At 39.5% G+C, this 18254-nt stretch overlaps 1 protein-coding gene across 1 annotated transcript; it reads left to right on the top strand.

Moving 5' to 3' along the window:
• Positions 1-303: 303 nt before the first annotated feature.
• LOC128624905 (ephrin type-A receptor 8) lies at positions 304-17650 on the top strand. Its single transcript, XM_053652753.1, has 2 exons — positions 304-348; positions 16761-17650. Exons 1-2 carry the CDS (start codon positions 328-330, stop codon positions 17496-17498), a joined length of 759 nt encoding a protein of 252 aa, XP_053508728.1. The 5' UTR covers positions 304-327; the 3' UTR covers positions 17499-17650.
• Positions 17651-18254: the final 604 nt, after the last annotated feature.

Genomic DNA, 18254 nt, shown 5'->3' with positions numbered 1-18254 from the left:
AATCAGATTGTCGTCCAGCATCACCTCGGAGAGAAAGTATGCGATTCGGTAATTAATAGTTATTGAATATTAAATCAATTGCTGTCAGTATCAATGTCCTGAGTGTACAGAACGGCTTGAAGTACAGTTCCTCGAATGTATTAACAATGTGATTTATCGCTGCTGTAGAACGTATTGTAATATAAATACACGGCAGATTCAATTTCCGACAATGGATTTTGAGTCGGTGCATGAACCCCCTGATTTATTTCAATATTTAAATATGTGCTTCTGTCTCTTGCAGTAAATCTCCTCGACACCTCCACAATATCAGGAGACTGGGGCTGGATGACATATCCATCACACGGGGTAAGACAACCACATTCACGTACAAGTTTTGAACCTTATAGTTTTGAAGTTTTGAACCCCAATTCCAAAAAAAAGTTGAGACACTGTGTAAAATGTAAATAAATGTTTCATAAAACAGAATGCAATGATTTGAAAAGCTCATAAACCCGTATGTTATACATGATAAAACATAGAAAACATATCAAATTTTTTAAACGGGGGAAATGTACCGTTTGGAGAAATTTTTTTTTGGTAATTTTGAGTTTTATGGCCGCAACACGTATTAAAAAAGTTGGGACGGGGCAAGAAAAGGCTGGAAAAGTAAGTGTTAGTAACAAGAAACAGCTGGAGGTTAATTGGCAACAGGTCAGTAACATGATTGGGTAAAAAAAAAAGAAAATACTATTATTTAAAATAAATTCTCATGAAAATTAAATGATAGCTAGTAGTTTTCAAAAATTAAAAGACTGTGTGCAATATTCAATTTAGTTATTAAATTTTTTGTGTGTATTCTTTTAAACGGTGCCAATAATATTGATGTTCAGTGTACACAGAACCTGATTTTAATATAAAGCGTCTCTCTCTCTCTCACACGCACACACACACACACACACACACACACACACACAGCCTCACTTGTCAATTTGACATGCTATTCAGCAGCTCACAGCTCACACAAGAGGAAACTGATAGACAGAGAGAGAGAGAGAGAGAGAGAGAGAGAGAGAGAGAGAGAGAACAGGCAGACGTACTGAGTGACAGAGATAGACAGAGATAGCGATAAAGACAGACAGACACAGAGACAGGCAGAAAGAGAGAGAGAAATTCAGACAAAAGAAAGATAGGGCGAGGCAGATAGAGAAATAAAGTGATGAAGGAGTGAAGGAGAGACAGAGAGAGATACAGAGAGACAGATAGAGTAATAAAGTGATGAAGGAGTGAAGGAGAGACAGAGAGAGATGCAGACAGATAGAGAGAGACTGATAGAGAAATAAAGTGATGAATGAGTGAAGGATAGACAGAGAGAGATGCAGACAGATACAGAGAGGTAGGGAGAGTGCGACGGACAGATACAGAGAGAAAGACATAGATAAAGATAGATAGAGAGATAAAGTAATGGATGAAGCAGAGAGAGACTCTAGAACAAGCTTTATTTCAGTTTGTCATGTCTTTGAGAAGTCGTATAGTATATGACATACAGTATATCCAATCACATACTATATATCTAATCATATACTATATATACTATATATCCAATCAATATACTATATATCCAATCATATACTATATATACTATATATCCAATCATATAAAATATATACTATATCCAATCATATACTATATATACTATATATCCAATCATATACCATATATACTATATATCCAATCATATAAGCTACTATATATAGTCATATAGTATATCCAATCGGATGAAATCACACTCATAATATTCTCTTCCATTTGTAAGCATCATACAGTAAACAGGAAGGAACTGCAGGTAGGAATTAGGAGTGAGAGGGGACCTGAAGAAATGTCGGACCGCACGCGCTACAGGATTGGTCGCTTCTTTATTATGTCACACCTAATTTGCATAGAATTAAGAAAATCTGAATTCACTTGCTGAAATTGCAGCTTTGTGTTTCGTGTGTGTGTGTGTGTTTGTGTGTAGAAAATGAACAGTCGCTTGCTAATGTGAACGCACGATTAGCTTCCGCGCTCCCAGAACAATAGTGCAAATAGTATAAATTTATTTTCACTCAGAAGGAAACAGCAGCCCACAGAACCTTTTTCTACACCATTTTGCCTTCATACACCTGCGGATAGAAAGACCTAATGCTTGGCCATCGCTCCGTCCGTGTCACTTGTTTCCCTGGCGGTAATCAACTAAAATGTCCTTCCATCTTGTTTACAGCCTTCATTATGGTGAGCTCGGGTTACAAAAGGATTTGCAGCATGGACACTTTCCTCCACGTCCCGCAGTCTCTTTCACGGATCCAAAACTTCCATTACCTTCACATTTCCCCTCTGAATGCTGCTTGAGTTCAGAGCCGGCCGTGCAGCAACTCGCAATCGTCCTGACAGCAGGACGAGCCAAAGAGCAATAAGAGATCACTCGGCGGAAATATTCGCAACACAAACCCAGAATTTTTTATTTAGTTATTTATTCAAAGATTTCTGGCTGTATCGTAGTAAAGGTGCCCTTGACCGGGTTGCACATGCCGCAGGTGTCGTGATAAACTGGTGTCATGATCGTATCAATCACAAGGGGAGGTTTATGAGGACGGAGAAGGAAATACAACACCTGAGGCAAACCTGCGTTGCACCTTGCAATTTAACACTAGCGGCACATTTTAACGTGGAGTACGTTTAAGAATTTTAGGAATGGAGTACGTTTAGAATTTTTCCCGTACACCAACAAATCTGTGTCAAAATTTCTTGACAAAAAAAAAGCAAAAACAAACAACAACAAAAAAAGCCTTTCTATAAAACATATCCAGATTTTTAGATGGTTTTATCAATCAAACATGGTATCCAAATTCAAATGAATGGGAAAAAACTACACTACCCATCAGCCCCATATGTATATATATATACAAACACACATACACACACACACACACACACACACACACACACACACACACACATATATATATATATATATATATATATATGATGGTATGTATGAGATATGAAAGGCTGTGAAAAATTGTCTTTATTGTTTAACCTTTTGATCTTTTTTTTTGTTTTCAAAAAAGTCACAAACATACTCTGCTCTCATAGATATCAAACAATTGCAAACAAAACCCAGGTTTATCCAAAAAACTATCTTTGTTAAATATAGGTGTGCAACACCTATGAATTCATATGAGAAAAATATATTCCCATTGATATTTGACATTTTTTTAGTACACCTGGGTGACTAGGAACAGGAAATTGTTCAACCATGACTTACTGTTTCACAAGGGTATAAATATGAGGTAACACATAGACCAGATTCCCTTAGTCATTCATAATAATGGGTAAGACCAAGGAATATGGCTGTGATGTGCAGCAAAATTTTGCTGAGCTTCACAAAATGGGAAGTAGCTATAAGAAAATAGCACAAGCATTGAAAATGCCCATTTCCACCATCAGGGCAATGATTAAGAAGTTCCAGTCAGCTGGAAATCTTATGAATCAACCTGGAATTGGACGTGTGTCTATATTGTCTCAATGCACTGTGAAGAGGACAGTTCGAGTGGCCAAAAAATCTCCAAGGATCACAGCTGGAGAATTGCAGATGTTAGTTGTGTCTTGGGTTCAGAAAGTCTCCAAAACTACAATCCGAAGTCATCTACATCACCACAATTTGTCTGGAAGGGTTTCATGAAAAAAGCCTCTACTCTCATCCAAAAACAAACTCAAACATATTCAGTTTGACAGACACTACTGCTAGAGGTGGTTTTGGAGCGCACAGAGAGGCAGCCGTATGGAAAAGTACCTCATGACCGAGGTTAAATATGGTGGTGGCTCTTTAATGTTTTGGGCCTGCCAGAGGACCTGGACATTTTGTTAGGATACATGGCATCATGGACTCTATATCAACAAATATATATATATAAATACAGTGAGGGAAAAAAGTATTTGATCCCCTGCTGATTTTGTATGTTTACCCACTGACAAAGAAATGATCAGTCTATAACTTTAATGGTAGATTTATTTGAACAGTGAGAGACAGAATAACAACAAAAAAATCCAGAAAAACGCACATCAAAAATGTTATAAATTGATTTGCATTTTAATGAGGGAAATAAGTATTTGACCCCTCTGCAAAACATGACTTAGTACTTGGTTTAAAAACCCTTGTTGGCAATCACAGAGGTCAGACGTTTCTTGTAGTTGGCCACCAGGTTTGCACACATCTCAGGAGGGATTTTGTCCCACTCCTCTTTGCAGATCTTCTCCAAATCATTAAGGTTTCGAGGCTGACGTTTGGCAACTCGAACCTTCAGCTCTCTCCACAGATTTTCTATGGGATTAAGGTCTGGAGACTGCCTAGGTCACTCCAGGACCTTAATGTGCTTCTTCTTGAGCCACTCCTTTGTTGCCTTGGCCATGTGTTTTGGGTCATTGTCATGCTGGAATATCCATCCACGACCCATTTTCAATGCCCTGTCTGAGGGAAGGAGGTTTTCACTCAAGATTTGACGGTACATGGCCCCGTCCATCGTCCCTTTGATGCGGTGAAGTTGTCCTGTCCCCTTAGCAGAAAAAAACCCCCAAAGCATAATGTTTCCACCTCCATGTTTGACGGTGGGGATGGTGTTCCAGGGGTCATAGGCAGCATTCCTCCTCCTCCAAACACGGCGAGTTGAGTTGATGCCAAAGAGCTCCATTTTGGTCTCATCTGACCTCAACACTTTCACCCAGTTGTCCTCAGAATCATTCAGATGTTCATTGGCAAACTTCAGACGGGCATGTATATGTGTTTTCTTGAGCAGCGGACCTTGCGCGTGCTGCAGGATTTCAGTCCTTCACGGCGTAGTGTGTTACCAATAGTTTTCTTGGTGACTATGGTCCCAGCTGCCTTGAGATCATTGACAAGATCCTCCCGTGTAGTTCTGGGCTGATTCCTCACTGTTCTCATGATCATTGCAACTCCACGAGGTGAGATCTTGCATGGAGCCCCAGGCCGAGGGAGATTGACAGTTCTTTTGTGCTTCTTCCATTTGCGAATAATCGCACCAACTGTTGTCCCCTTCTCACCAAGCTGCTTGGCAATGGTCTTGTAGCCCATTCCAGACTTGTGTAGGTCTACAGTCTTGTCCCTGACATCCTTGGAGAGCTCTTTGGTCTTGGCCATGGTGGAGAGTTTGGAATATGACTGATTGATTGCTTCTGTGGACAGGTGTCTTTTATACAGGTAACAAACTGATATTAGGAGCACTCCCTTTAAGAGTGTGCTCCTAATCTCAGCTCGTTACCTGTATAAAAGACACCTGGGAGCCAGAAATCTTTCTGATTGAGAGGGGGTCAAATACTTTTTTTCCCTCATTAAAATGCAAATTAATTTATAAAATTTTTGACATGTGTTTTTCTGGATTTTTTTGTTGTTATTCTGTCTCTCACTGTTCAAATACAACTACCATTAAAATTATAGACTGATCATTTCTTTGTCAGTGGGCAAACGTACAAAATCAGCAGGGGATCAAATACTTTTTTCCCTCACTGTATATATACATATATATATATATATATATATATATATATATATATATATATATATATATATATATATATATATATATATATATATTAAATATCAACAGATATTAAATGAAAACCTGACTGCCTCTGCCAGAAAGCTTAAAATGGGCCGTGGTTGGATCTTCCAGCAGGAAAATGATCCAAAACATACATCAAAATCAACACAATCAAGGTTCTGCCATGGCCATCCCAGTCCCCTGACCTGAAACCCATAGAAAACCTGTGGGGTGAACTGAAGAGGAGAGTCCACCAGCATGGACCTCGAAATGTGAAGGATCTGGAGAGATTCTGTATGGAGGAACGGTCTCAGATCCCTTACCATGTATTCTCCAACCTCATCAGGCATTATAGGAGAAGACTCAGAGCTGTTATCTTGCTATCTTAATTTGACTGTTTTACCTTTTACCATTTGTAAGATGTCTTATCCACCAGAGTGTCGTCGGCCATCTTGAAAAAAGATTTTCTCATCTGGCATCAGCGCCTGGTAGCCCCCCCCCTTTCACTACGTAAGCAAAACTGCGATCGTTCACTGCATCCAACACTTAGTTTTTTCAGTTGAATAAAGTGCAACGTCCGTGTACTTGTCGGAATTTTCAGTGTGAACACACTACTCACACTATTTATGCTACAAAAAGGCAAAGATTAGTGCGTAAGCATGAATTTAAAAAAAAAAAAAAAAAGGAAAAGAAAGAGATCATTTTGTTATTCAAGCCATCATCTTGACATAGCGATTTTTACTGGAGCACTTGGACTGCTTTTAAGGTATTACACACATCCCGGTTTGGCTGAAGTGTATGTTTTAGCAGCACAGGAAGGAACAAGCCGAGGCTGTCAGAGGGCAAACGCTGTCATCCACCCCCAACCAGCTGATAAGAGACCTCCAAAGAGATTAGTGTCACAGCATCTGGACCTCCCTGTTCCTCGGGCCGTCACATTGATCTGATTTCATTCGGTTTGTGGCAGAAACACATAAACAACCTGGTGCTGGCAGTACAGCACACACACACACACACACACACACACACACACACACACATTCACACACACATACACACAACAGACACCTGACAGCAACAAGCAAAGAGGAAGAAATCAAAGTAAAAGCTCCGGAAGACGGATTAAAATTGGATTCAAATGGCACCTTGAGTGTGAAATCCAGGACGCCCTGTCATGTAAGAGTGGGCTTATCGAAGACTGTGCTGTGGATTTGAGGCAGAGAAGATTGAGTGAACGGTGAAGAAGCACTTGTTGGGACTTATTTTCCTGTTTCCTGTCAATTCTTAATCATTTCTACCTAACTATCGAGGCGTGACAAGTAAACAACATGCTCCGCACAAGTTAGAGTTCATAAGGCTATGTTAAACCTTCATACACCCTACATACTGAAAACCTATATGAATATTTACAAAGCCTTATCCCAACAGACATTAGCTGTCATAAAGGCTGCTTTTTTATGTCAACACCTGAGTAAAGTTTAGCGTTGTTGTCATTTATTTTATTGACATAACAACCTTATGACACTTCCCACGCTGACTTCTAATGAAAGTTGTCTTATGCGGCTTATATAGGTATTATGTAGCTGTATGAACATTTCCCTAGGGTTAGGGTTAAAGCTTAACCCTAACCCTAACCCAAACCCTATGAAGTATTAGCAATGTTCATTAGGGAATGTTCATAGGGCTATGTACAATATAATTTACCATGGAAGGTGTGATAACAACCTTATGTCAACAGAAATCTATGTGACTTGCCTCAGGTGTTATGTCAGCTTGATATCAAAACCTACTTTGTGAGACCTGACGCATATTCAAACGAATATTTATAAATGCTAAAGTAAGATTATGTCACTTATATAAGCTTATGATTTAGCCCTATATGAATGTGCAAGACTTTATACCTGGGATGTGTCATAATAACCTTGCATCTGTCACTTGCCTCAGGTGTTATGTCAAATAGATATCGACTTGAATGAACTTTATGAATTCCAGGACTGACGTATATTGAAATGAGCGTTCATGAATGGTTTATGTCTTTTAAATAAGCTAGGTTCCATGTAGCCCTATAAGCACAACCATTGTGCAAAGTATTACCAATATTTCATAAACGTGCACAACAATTCCTAGCAACACTAGATGCTAGGACACAAACCGATCTAAAAACCTGTGTCTCTGAGTCTATTGTTGTGGATCTTCGCTTTCCTCCTGGCCATTCTGAATTATTTATGCGCCTTCATGAACTCACAACGAGGAGGATCTTTTCTGTCCAGTTGGAGAGGGAGAGAGTGCCGGCGCCTCGGCACTGCCCTCAGCACCCAGCTCCACTCGCTGCCAGCTGCCACTCCTGACAGCCCGCGGTGAACAACTTCATTATTTTCCCATCTGCCTCCTGTTTTTGCCGTGACAAGTTCATTTTCGGCTCCTCTCCCTTCTCGCCAATCGATAGAGCTGATAAGACAGGCGCGTGGAGCAGTGACAAATGGCTTCTAAGAGTGAGATGATATGGATGTCATCATCCCTTGTCATGGCATTTTGTCACGTTGTCAGACATTCCCGTGCCCTTTTGTACATCTCGGATCATGTGGAACGCTTTTGGACGGAATGTGCATCCAAAGCTGGTTCTCTGTAACCAAGTTAATAATAATAATAATAATAATAATAATAATAATAATAATAATAATAAAAATTGTATATTATTATTGTATTTTATTTCAAAAAGTTCACGCATACACTGATAATCCTAATACACAAATAAGATAACAGCGTGGCTACAAGACAATAAAAGGAAATGCAATTCAGCATGCCCATATAAGGGTGAAACAATTATACCTTGTAAAGAAAAATGTTTTTTTTAAATTAATGTTTTAATAAGACATAATATTACATAAAAATGCAGTATGAAGACTTTCCTATGTCATTACAGGTTTATTTCTGACTATTACAAAGCGCTGACACTGGAGACTCCTTCCATAAACGTTAAGTAAACATCTCCTCATAGAAAACTTCATATCAACAATACTTTTTACTTTATTTTCCATTTTAAGACGTTAATGATTCGGCTTATATTATACTATGTTATACCCTGTGAATGAGCTGTCACTGAGATTTGTAATGATTACTTACAAAATCAAAATGAGATTTTTTTTGCATCTGTTTTTAATTACTGTTGACTTATTATTTTTGTTTGGTGGTGCAGCGGGTCGCATTGCCGTCTAAAAATACAAAGGTCCTTGGTTGGATTTTGAGCTTGGGTTACTGTCTATGCTGAGTTCTCCCCTAAATCCACATGGGTTTCCTCCATGTTCTCCAATTACCTTCCACGTCACAGAAACATGCTGCTAGGTGAATTGGCTAACATAAATTGCCTCGGAGTGTGTGTGAATGAATGTGTGTGCGTGCATGGTGCACTGTGATGGACTGGCATTCCATCCTGCCCCATGCCCAGTGGATCCACCACGATAAAGCACAAGAATGAATAACATCCGACCACAAGCACCTTTAAACATATTTGACTTTTTAAAAATTTTTATTTCTCTTGTCTCTTTGGGAGAATCCTTATGTAGAAGACCCTACACTCTTGGGTGTAGGGTTCAACAGTACAGAGAACCTACAAGGGTTCCTCCAGAGAGAAAACTGAGGAACCATTAAAGTCTTATGAATGTTCTAGTGAATAAAACCTTTATATTATGTTGTTAAATAGTCAAAGAGACAAAAATACACAACAAACTCTCAGAAATAACGGTACCCAAATGCACCTTTTTCTTGTCACTGGTATGGTACCATGAACGCTGCATGTTTTGTATCTTCTACAAAGGGAAATGGAAACGATTCCTTTAATAAGCTTTTAGAATAGTGGTCCATAAGGTCTAAACATGTACCTGAAAATTATTTTTAAAGATTACGAGGTAAAAGGTATACAGCATACTAAAGGCACAAAAGCTGTCCACTTGGTACCATGCCAGCGACAAAGAACAGTACAGTTTGGTCCCTTTATTTCCGAGAGTGCAAATATACTATATCCAGATTTATATCCCCATCTGTTAAGCCTTGATAACTGCTGCTGTACAATCACTTCTTTCTTCCTCCGTGGGTAATTACTAGGCAAGAACTGGAGGAACGAGCCACGCACTTATCTCCCTGAAACAGCCTCAGCTCAGTGAGCTGTCTGAGTGAGGTCGTCACTTTCTCTCCCGCACTTAACTCTGGACCTGCAGACACTCGAGTAAATATTTGTGATTAGTATCCTCAGCGGTGTCGTGAAGAAGACAGATGTTAGGCAAATGTCACTCATGTGGTGTGCGCTGGGTCGGGAAGCCGCTGCTGTCCTGCTGTTCTGTTTGCACAGGAATCTTTGATGAGAGCTTGTTAAACTGCGATTTGAGTGGATAATTATTTGTCGATTAGCCAGTTAAAGTAGATGACCTATTTGGTAATGTTTATAATGTGAGTTGTTTACTGTTACACTGTTAACTTTCCCAGTTCTAAACCTGTCGAATACATTTTATTACAGAGGAGTGGGATTTAGAGGTTATGTTGACAGAGAACATGTGGTTATAGGAAAACTCCACCCTGAAATATGTTTATATTGAAATATTTGAGAATCTGTTGCTAATTTGTTGGTTGGTTGGAGCTGTATTATTATTATTATTCCTGTGAATTAGCAGTGTGTAGTACACTGACTATTTCACTGTTAGCTCCTAAAAACAACAAGCTTCTTTTCTTGCTCACCATTTTCAAGTGACTTTCAAGGCTATATTAATGAGAACTGTGGCGTAGAAATTATTCAGATATTGGCATAAGCGTTGTAGGCTGATTATCCATGTTAAATTTCCAAATGATCCGTAGTGTGTGAGTGTGTGCTTGATTGTGCCTTGAGATGTGTTGGCACCTCGTCCAGGGTGTCCCCTCCCATGTGCCATGAGTTCCCAGGGATAGGCTACAGGTTCCCCACGACTCTATGTAGGATAAGCAGTACGGAAAGTGGATAGATGGATGGATGGATGGATGGAGGAGTTTTATGAAGAAATGTTTGGCCCAACACACCCATCAGACAACGTTTTAGTTTTGTCTTTTGGTCAGTTTAATACGGCACAGTTTAAAGCCAAACCAAATACCAAAGAAACCATTTACATGCTGTATATACAGTATCTTTGTTAAAGTTATAGATTTACATGCATCCAAGGTCAAAAAAACACTTTAATGTGCTCATAATTTAAATAGCAGCATTGTTTTCCTTTTTCCCCCCAGTGTAACAAACGACTCGTTCAATGATCCATTCTAAAGGATTTGTTCTAAACTCCTCCTTTCAGAGAGCATACTCTGCTCTGATTGGTCAGACATCCTAGTCCGTTGTGATTGGTCTCCCGCCGTCAGTGTGTTTCAAAAAGGAAACGCCCACTACCATAACGAGTTTCAGCTCCGTCTGTCAGCGAGCAGCCAATGAAGACCAGAGGCGGGGTTTTTTTTTTGTTACCAAATTATGTAGGTTGGTACAGGAAGTAAGTGTGGAATCACTAACGACTCGTTTCAGCTGTTCAGAATCGGTTCCTTCTTTTGGGAGTTGATAACTCCATTTGTCGTGCGCTTTGATTTTTGAAACTTTGCGAACGTTTTTACATTCACAAACAGCTCTATAACACACTACATGAAAGGTAATACTTGAAAAAGCATAATAGGTGCACTTTAAAACATGTGATGAAATGTAATGCCAGTGTAATGAAGAAAATTGGTTACTGAATATTAACCTTGCAGACGAACAGTAAGCCCTGAGTTTATGGGCTTTAAGTTGAAATCCAAAGTTTCAGGTTTCTGTGAGGGGGCAGCTGAGACATTTTGCATGTTAATGTGTTGCCATGTTGTCATATTGAATGCCACCCAAAGATTCTCAGTCATTATGTCTTCCTGCTGTGCTGCAGATTCAAAGGATTTTTCCACTTCCCAGCTTCTTAATCTGAAATTGGATCTCAAGGAGCCGAGGTCGGACTTTTTCAACTTCTTTTATACTTGTGTTATAAGCGTCTTCGGACAACAGAGACAGCTTGTGCATTCCAATGAAGTGTTGTGGTCATTTTTAGGCATTATCACAAAAGTGATGAGTCAGGGTGCACTTTATCGTTTCTCCAGGGCAAACCCGGTGAACTAAACCCTGAAATCTTTCAACACCTGGAACAAACAGTGAGAATGTAATCACGTGTAAGTATATAGTCAACAAAAACAAATGTGGTTGTACACACAGGAATACACACAGTACAAATGCACAGAAACATATACATATGTTACAACTCTCACAGATTTGACTCTATTTAAACCTCAGTGCTGTTAAATTCTCAATTCTGATTGGTCAGAAGGTGCTGATTAATATTCTATAACAGCAGCTCTGGCAGTAGTGCAGCTGCAAATCACCGTTTTTTAAATTTATTTTATTTTTTATAAATGCACACGTTCTAATACATTATTGCTTCTATATTAACATCTCATTCACAGGGATTGCTTATTTGGCGGACCCTCCATAGAAACAGATTAAAAACGTGTGAAATGGTTGACATGATGAAGTTTTCTATAAGGACATGTAAATGTTTCTTTAACATTTATGGAAGGAGTCTCCAGTTTCGGTCAGACGTAAAGCCATAACTTTATGTTTTATGACATCTTCAGGACAGAGGTGTTTAAATAAACGTTGCGGTTTGAAGATAACATCACAAGTTGCCTTTTTTTTGTCTTATTTCCTTAAAGTGAAAGAAATTAGGGAGGCTGGTGAGGGATCGACTGTTTATCGCTGCTATGACATAACTGATCACAGGAATTCATTTTTTTCTAACCTTAGACATTAATTTGTTTTAACATTAAATGTAACGATAAATGGATAAAAAGCCTGTCAGACACTTTTTTCCCCTTATATATTTAAAAAGAGGTTTTAGACCCTGAAACAGATATTTTTTTAAACTAATAAGGGATGGATAAAATATACCAGGTGAAACACACAGTATACGAGACAGCTTAATTATATAAAGCGTTTTATGAAATGATAAAAGCATATGTCCAATGATTTCACCAAAACATCAAATATCACTGCTGTGAAAACTATCAAAACATCGTATCACGAAAGCTTAGCAGTAATTAAGCTTGTCGATAAACAGGGTAAAGTAATAATAGCTGTGTGTATCATTCAAACTGACAGCTTCCATCGATTCCTCACCGAATACAAACATTCTAAAATATGGCATAATTGTCTGAAATGACAGTTTTCATATTTAGAATAGTTTTTCTCATCCCACGCTTTAGGATTTCATGCGCTGAGGGAATGGAAATTATTAAGTGTGAAATTTAACAAAAGGCATCGCAGTGATCGGTGAACTCTTCCAGTGATGTTCCACAACCAGCTGTGATGTGGTACTAACATATTAATCCTCCCTGAGATGCTGAAAGACTCCATCTGACAAAAAAAATGCCTCTTTTTAAGCCTTTTGTAATGTTTGCATTGTTGAATCTGTTGATTTTGTCGTCTTTTAAAAAATAACGCGGAGGATAAAGAGAGGTTTTTTTTGTTGTGGGTTTTTTTTTCATGTATATTCAAAGATGTTAAACATCTGAACACCAGCAGAGCCTCTCAATTTTACCATAACAGTAAACATGCACTTATATAGCACTTTTTTAACCTTAGCAGTTTTACAAAGCGCTTTACACTGTGTCACCATTCACACACACACTCACACAACAATGGTAGCAGAACTGCCATGCAAGGTGATAGCTTGCCATCGGGAGCAACTTGGGGTTCAGTGTCTTGCCCAAGGACACTTCGGTATGTGGAGTCATGTGGGCTGGGAATCGAACCGCCAACCCAATTAATGGACAACCACCACTCTACCACCTGAGCCACAGCCGCACTAATACATAGATGAGTAAAAATGTTTGTACCCGCTTGTTTGTGGTGCTTAACTATTATGGCAGTTGAGTCTGTCTGCAGTTACTGTATCTTTATTACCAAATTTTTAGCAAAAAAAGTTTGCATCCCCAATGACTTGCTCCAGTTAATGTATTTGAATGAGACTCATTAAAGTGTAATTATATACATTTCATGCAATGAAATGCCAAATACTTCACTGCCAAAATGCTGGCACTTTTATATCAATTGTTTTACTGTTACTATGTTAACGTACAGTACATACCTCGCACCTCCGTGGTTGGGGGTTCAAATCCTGTCTCCGCCCTGTGTGCGTGGAGTTTGCATGTTCTCCCCGTGCTTCGAGGGTTTCCTCCAGGTACTCCGGTTTCTTCTCCCAGTCCAAAGATATGAATTGTAGGCTGATTGGCATTTCCAAATTGTCTCTAGTGTATGAATGTGTGTGTGATTGTGCCCTGTGATGGGTTGTCACCTCATCTAGGGTGTCCCCCGCCTTGTGCCCCGAGTTCCCTGGGTTAGGCTCCAGGCTCCTCCACGACCTTGTGTAGGATCAGCAGTACGGAAAATTGATGGATGGATGTTAAGATAGACCTTTTGGCTATTTTAGTTACTTGTGATATCAGCGAAACATCTCAATTTGAGTTAAAATACTTAGTTTTGTTTTTGCTATTTCCATAAAAAATGCAATACATTTTCACTAATTCACAAGCTTTAAAAATGAGTAATTTTTTAAAATTATAATAGGTTATTGCAATGGCAGGATGTGATGGATACGTCCTTGTATTTTTATTGAGGTGAAAAACGTTGCGATGTTCCTAGGCCATTTTATTAGTTAATTTAGATATACAGAAAGGAACTAACTGAAACAATTAATTCAGAATTTAGACACAATGCATTCTAAACAGCGCCAGATACAGATATTTGTAAAAACACTATTGTTTTGTATGGGTTTTTTTAAAAAGCTTGCTAAAAAGTTTTTTGGTCAAGGCTAAAGCTGTGCATCAGTATTGGGTTCGTACTAGATGCAACAAAAACAATTGCACAAGCAGGAGGTTTTTACTTCGTACGGGTGAGAGCGAGCAGACAGCTATGAAGCTCGTGGAACAAAGAAAGACCACATTCATTTACACAAACATGTGACCCATGGTCAGGGTCACAGTGGTTTCAGTTGGGCTACTTGTTTGATCATATTTTGGGAAATGGGGCCAACTAAATTTACAAGAAAATATTGTGAACAGGTACTAAATTGTGTGAGCAGGATTAAAAAAAAAAAAAATCCATGAACACCTCTAATTATGAACTTGAGTGATGTAGCTGAGGTTGAGGAACTGTCATGCTGATACTGCTGACATTTCTATATCTGTTTTTTTTTTTCCCCAAGTGTTTTCAACTGTTTCCAGGAGCACAGCATTAAGATTCATACAACTTTCTGGTTTAGGCCACGCCCACTTTGGATACACATACGGATACTTGGAGCACTAAAGAGACACAGATACCGATAGTATCAATGTACACCCCTACCGCTGATCATTCTTCATACCATAGATTATTTGCACGTTTAAGACTACATCAATTACCTGATTTTATTTCCACCAAGGATTAGAAATGAGCAAAGCAAGTGTCCAATGTGACTGCTGCGATTACCTGTCTATCTTCTTCACCCTCACACTGACATACACAAATCCTCTCTATGTAATAACATCTCAATGTATATTTTTCAGACTTTGCCTATTCTGATCCATGCTAGTCAAAGCAAATTCCCTTTGCATAGTTTGCCCCATCCATACACACCTCTCTGCGATTAATTACCCTTCCAAGCTTGTTCCTGGCTAGTGAGCAATCTGCAGGGTGTGTGCTGCGGTCCTAGAGATGAAAGCCAGCTTGATGGACGGTCTGTCCCATATGGTCCAGCTTGAGGTCTTTCAAAGTGCAGATAGCCTTCAACTGGCCATCGTTATTATTTCATGAGCTAGCCGAGAGAACAGAGCTGATTACCTGTAGGCCAGAAAACTCTCGATGAGTTCTTGATTTGACGATTTTTCTCTGGACAGCTGTCGTCATAGAGTGTGTATCACTGCCCGGTTCAGCACTGGAGAGTTCAGTGATGAAGTGTCGAGTGTGTGGTAGTTTGAATTAGTCAATTAGAGGCAAACTATTTGAAAGCATATATATATATATATATATATATATATATATATATATATATATATATATATATATACATATATATATATATATATATATACACGAGAGAAAGAGAGAGAAGGAGAGAGAGAGAGAGAGAGAGAGAGAGAGAGAGAGAGGACCGAAAAGATCAGGAGAGCATTTTCTTTGCAGACATCAGTTCCAGAAATCATCCATCCACTTAATCATCCAACATCTGATCATCTATCTAATCTTTCCATTCACCCATCTATCCATTGATCAATCCATCCATTAATCCACCCATTCACCAAATCATCTATCCAACTTACCGTCCATCCATTCACCAATCCAACCAACCATCCATCCTTTTAATCTTCCATCTTTCCATGAATACACCCATTGCTCAAGCAATCATTTGATCTATCCATCCAACTATCCATTCATCCATTTATCTCAAAATAAATTTATCTAGCAACAAGCCATCAATCCTCATTCATCTATTCATCAATCCACCCATTCATTCAATCATCTATGCATCCAGTCATCCATCCACCAGTCCATCTTTTCAGCCCTCCATCCATCCAGTCTAATAATCAGCCCAACCTTTCATCCATTCATTCACAATTCCAATTATCCATCCATCAATATATCAATCCATTCCTCCATCCATCCATCCACCAGTCCCTCCAGCCATCCTTAAATCCATTTCTCCATTCACCACTCCATCCACTCATCCATCTAATCCCCACTGCACAAGCAAACCTGACTCTTGAATTCTATTACCATTTTCAGTGTAAGATCCACCAATATGAGCATGCATAGGAAAAACTAATTTTGCAAACTAGAAAATTATATATAAATCACATATACATTTAATTAAAAAAAATTCTTTATTATTATTATTATTATTATTATTATTATTATTATATTATTTTAAAATTCTTCTCATTGCTGTTGGCTCATGGCTACGGTTGGATTGCAGTAAAATACAAACTGCACAACACTTTTTCCACATTTAACCCAAGGTGAACTGTCTGTGTTCCATGAATTCAGGATAAAACGTCAAAGCTGTTTGTAGTGTAGATAAAATGTATGCCATTAGTGGTGTAGCCAACTCTAACATCCTCCTCCTGTTTTGGCAGTGGGATGCAATTAACGAAATGGACGAATACTTCAGCCCCATTCATACGTACCAGGTGTGCAATGTCATGAGCCCCAACCAGAACAACTGGCTCCGTACCAAATGGATCCAACGCAGCGGTGCTCACCGAGTCTACGTGGAGATCAAGTTCACGCTCCGTGACTGCAACAGCATGCCGGGCGTTCTAGGTACGTGCAAGGAGACCTTCAACCTCCACTACTCTGAGACGGAGCGTGACGTTGGAACCAGCCTCCGAGAGAACCAGTTCTCCAAGATCGACACCATCGCAGCCGACGAGAGCTTTACCAATGTGGACCTGGGAGTGAGGAGGCTTAAGCTGAACACAGAGGTGCGCAGTGTAGGGCCTCTAAGCAAGCGCGGCTTCTACTTGGCCTTTCAGGACATCGGTGCCTGCATCGCCGTCGTCTCGGTGCGAGTCTACTACAAGAAATGCACAGGCCTGGCGAGGAACCTGGCTGTGTTTACGGACGTGGTCACGGGGGCGGATTCCTCGTCCCTGGTAGAGGTCAGAGGTCAGTGCGTGGACCATGCCGAGGAGAAGGACACTCCCAAGATGTACTGCAGCGCTGAGGGGGAGTGGCTCGTTCCTATTGGACGGTGTGTGTGCAGTGCTGGGTTTGAGGAACACAGAGAGGCTTGTATTGGTAAGTGGCCTGGGTTTTTTTTTTTTTTTTACACAAATGCAAAGACATTTTCAAACTGCAGACGTGAACATTGAATAAATTCCAATCTAATGTAAATAATCAGATAAATAAAGAAACACATCCATTAGAATTGGAATATATACATTTTCTTTAAATATGTATTCCTACTCAAACAGTGAATTAGTATGAGTAGTCATATACATGTGTGTGTGTGTGTGTGTGTGTGTGTGTGTGTGTGTGTGTGTGTGTGTGTGTGTGTGGGTGTGAGAGAGAGGGAGAGAGAGAGAGAGAGAGAGAGAGTAGTAGGAGGAAAAGAAACAAACTCTGCTACCCTAAAGCAGATTAACGAATAAAGACACATCACTTTAAAATCAGGTTCTGTATACAGTTAGCAACAAAATTATTGGCGCCCTTTAAAAGAATACACAAAAATAAACAAAAACCTACAATAAATACACATAAACATATAGTGTTTTACCATTCCCCCAAACTACTCAAAACTACTAGCTATACTCGTGTGTGTGAATCATCTCAGGTTAATTGTCCGAGCGATAGAGTCAGGCTTCCTCTCTCCTTCCTCGTGCTAATCCAGTCCTACGCATATGGCCTCGATGTCGTCACGCTCAAAGCAAATGCTTTTTAAAATGCTGATCAAAACAGAGCACAGAGTCGGTGTCCTCTTCGTGTCGCGGCACCTCGAATTTCCAGGCTGGATGAAGAAGAAAAAAAAACAGAAGGGGGAAATATCCATTTCAAAGCGGATGAGTCAGTACATGCTCGTCGGGTGCTGGGGAGCCTTGTCAAATCCACTTCACTTAGCGACTTGATTT

The sequence above is a fragment of the Ictalurus furcatus genome, chromosome 21 (assembly GCF_023375685.1).
Source record: "Ictalurus furcatus strain D&B chromosome 21, Billie_1.0, whole genome shotgun sequence".
Classification (NCBI taxonomy): Eukaryota; Metazoa; Chordata; class Actinopteri; order Siluriformes; family Ictaluridae; genus Ictalurus; species Ictalurus furcatus.
The sequence above is the reverse complement of the archived record's forward strand: the minus strand, read 5'-3'. Positions and strand labels throughout refer to the sequence as shown.

Coding starts and splice junctions, on each gene's coding strand:
- LOC128624905 (XM_053652753.1), top strand. CDS start 328: ATGACATATCCATCACACGGG. Junction 349..16,760: donor TGACATATCCATCACACGGG/GTAAGACAACCA, acceptor CTGTTTTGGCAG/TGGGATGCAATTAACGAAAT.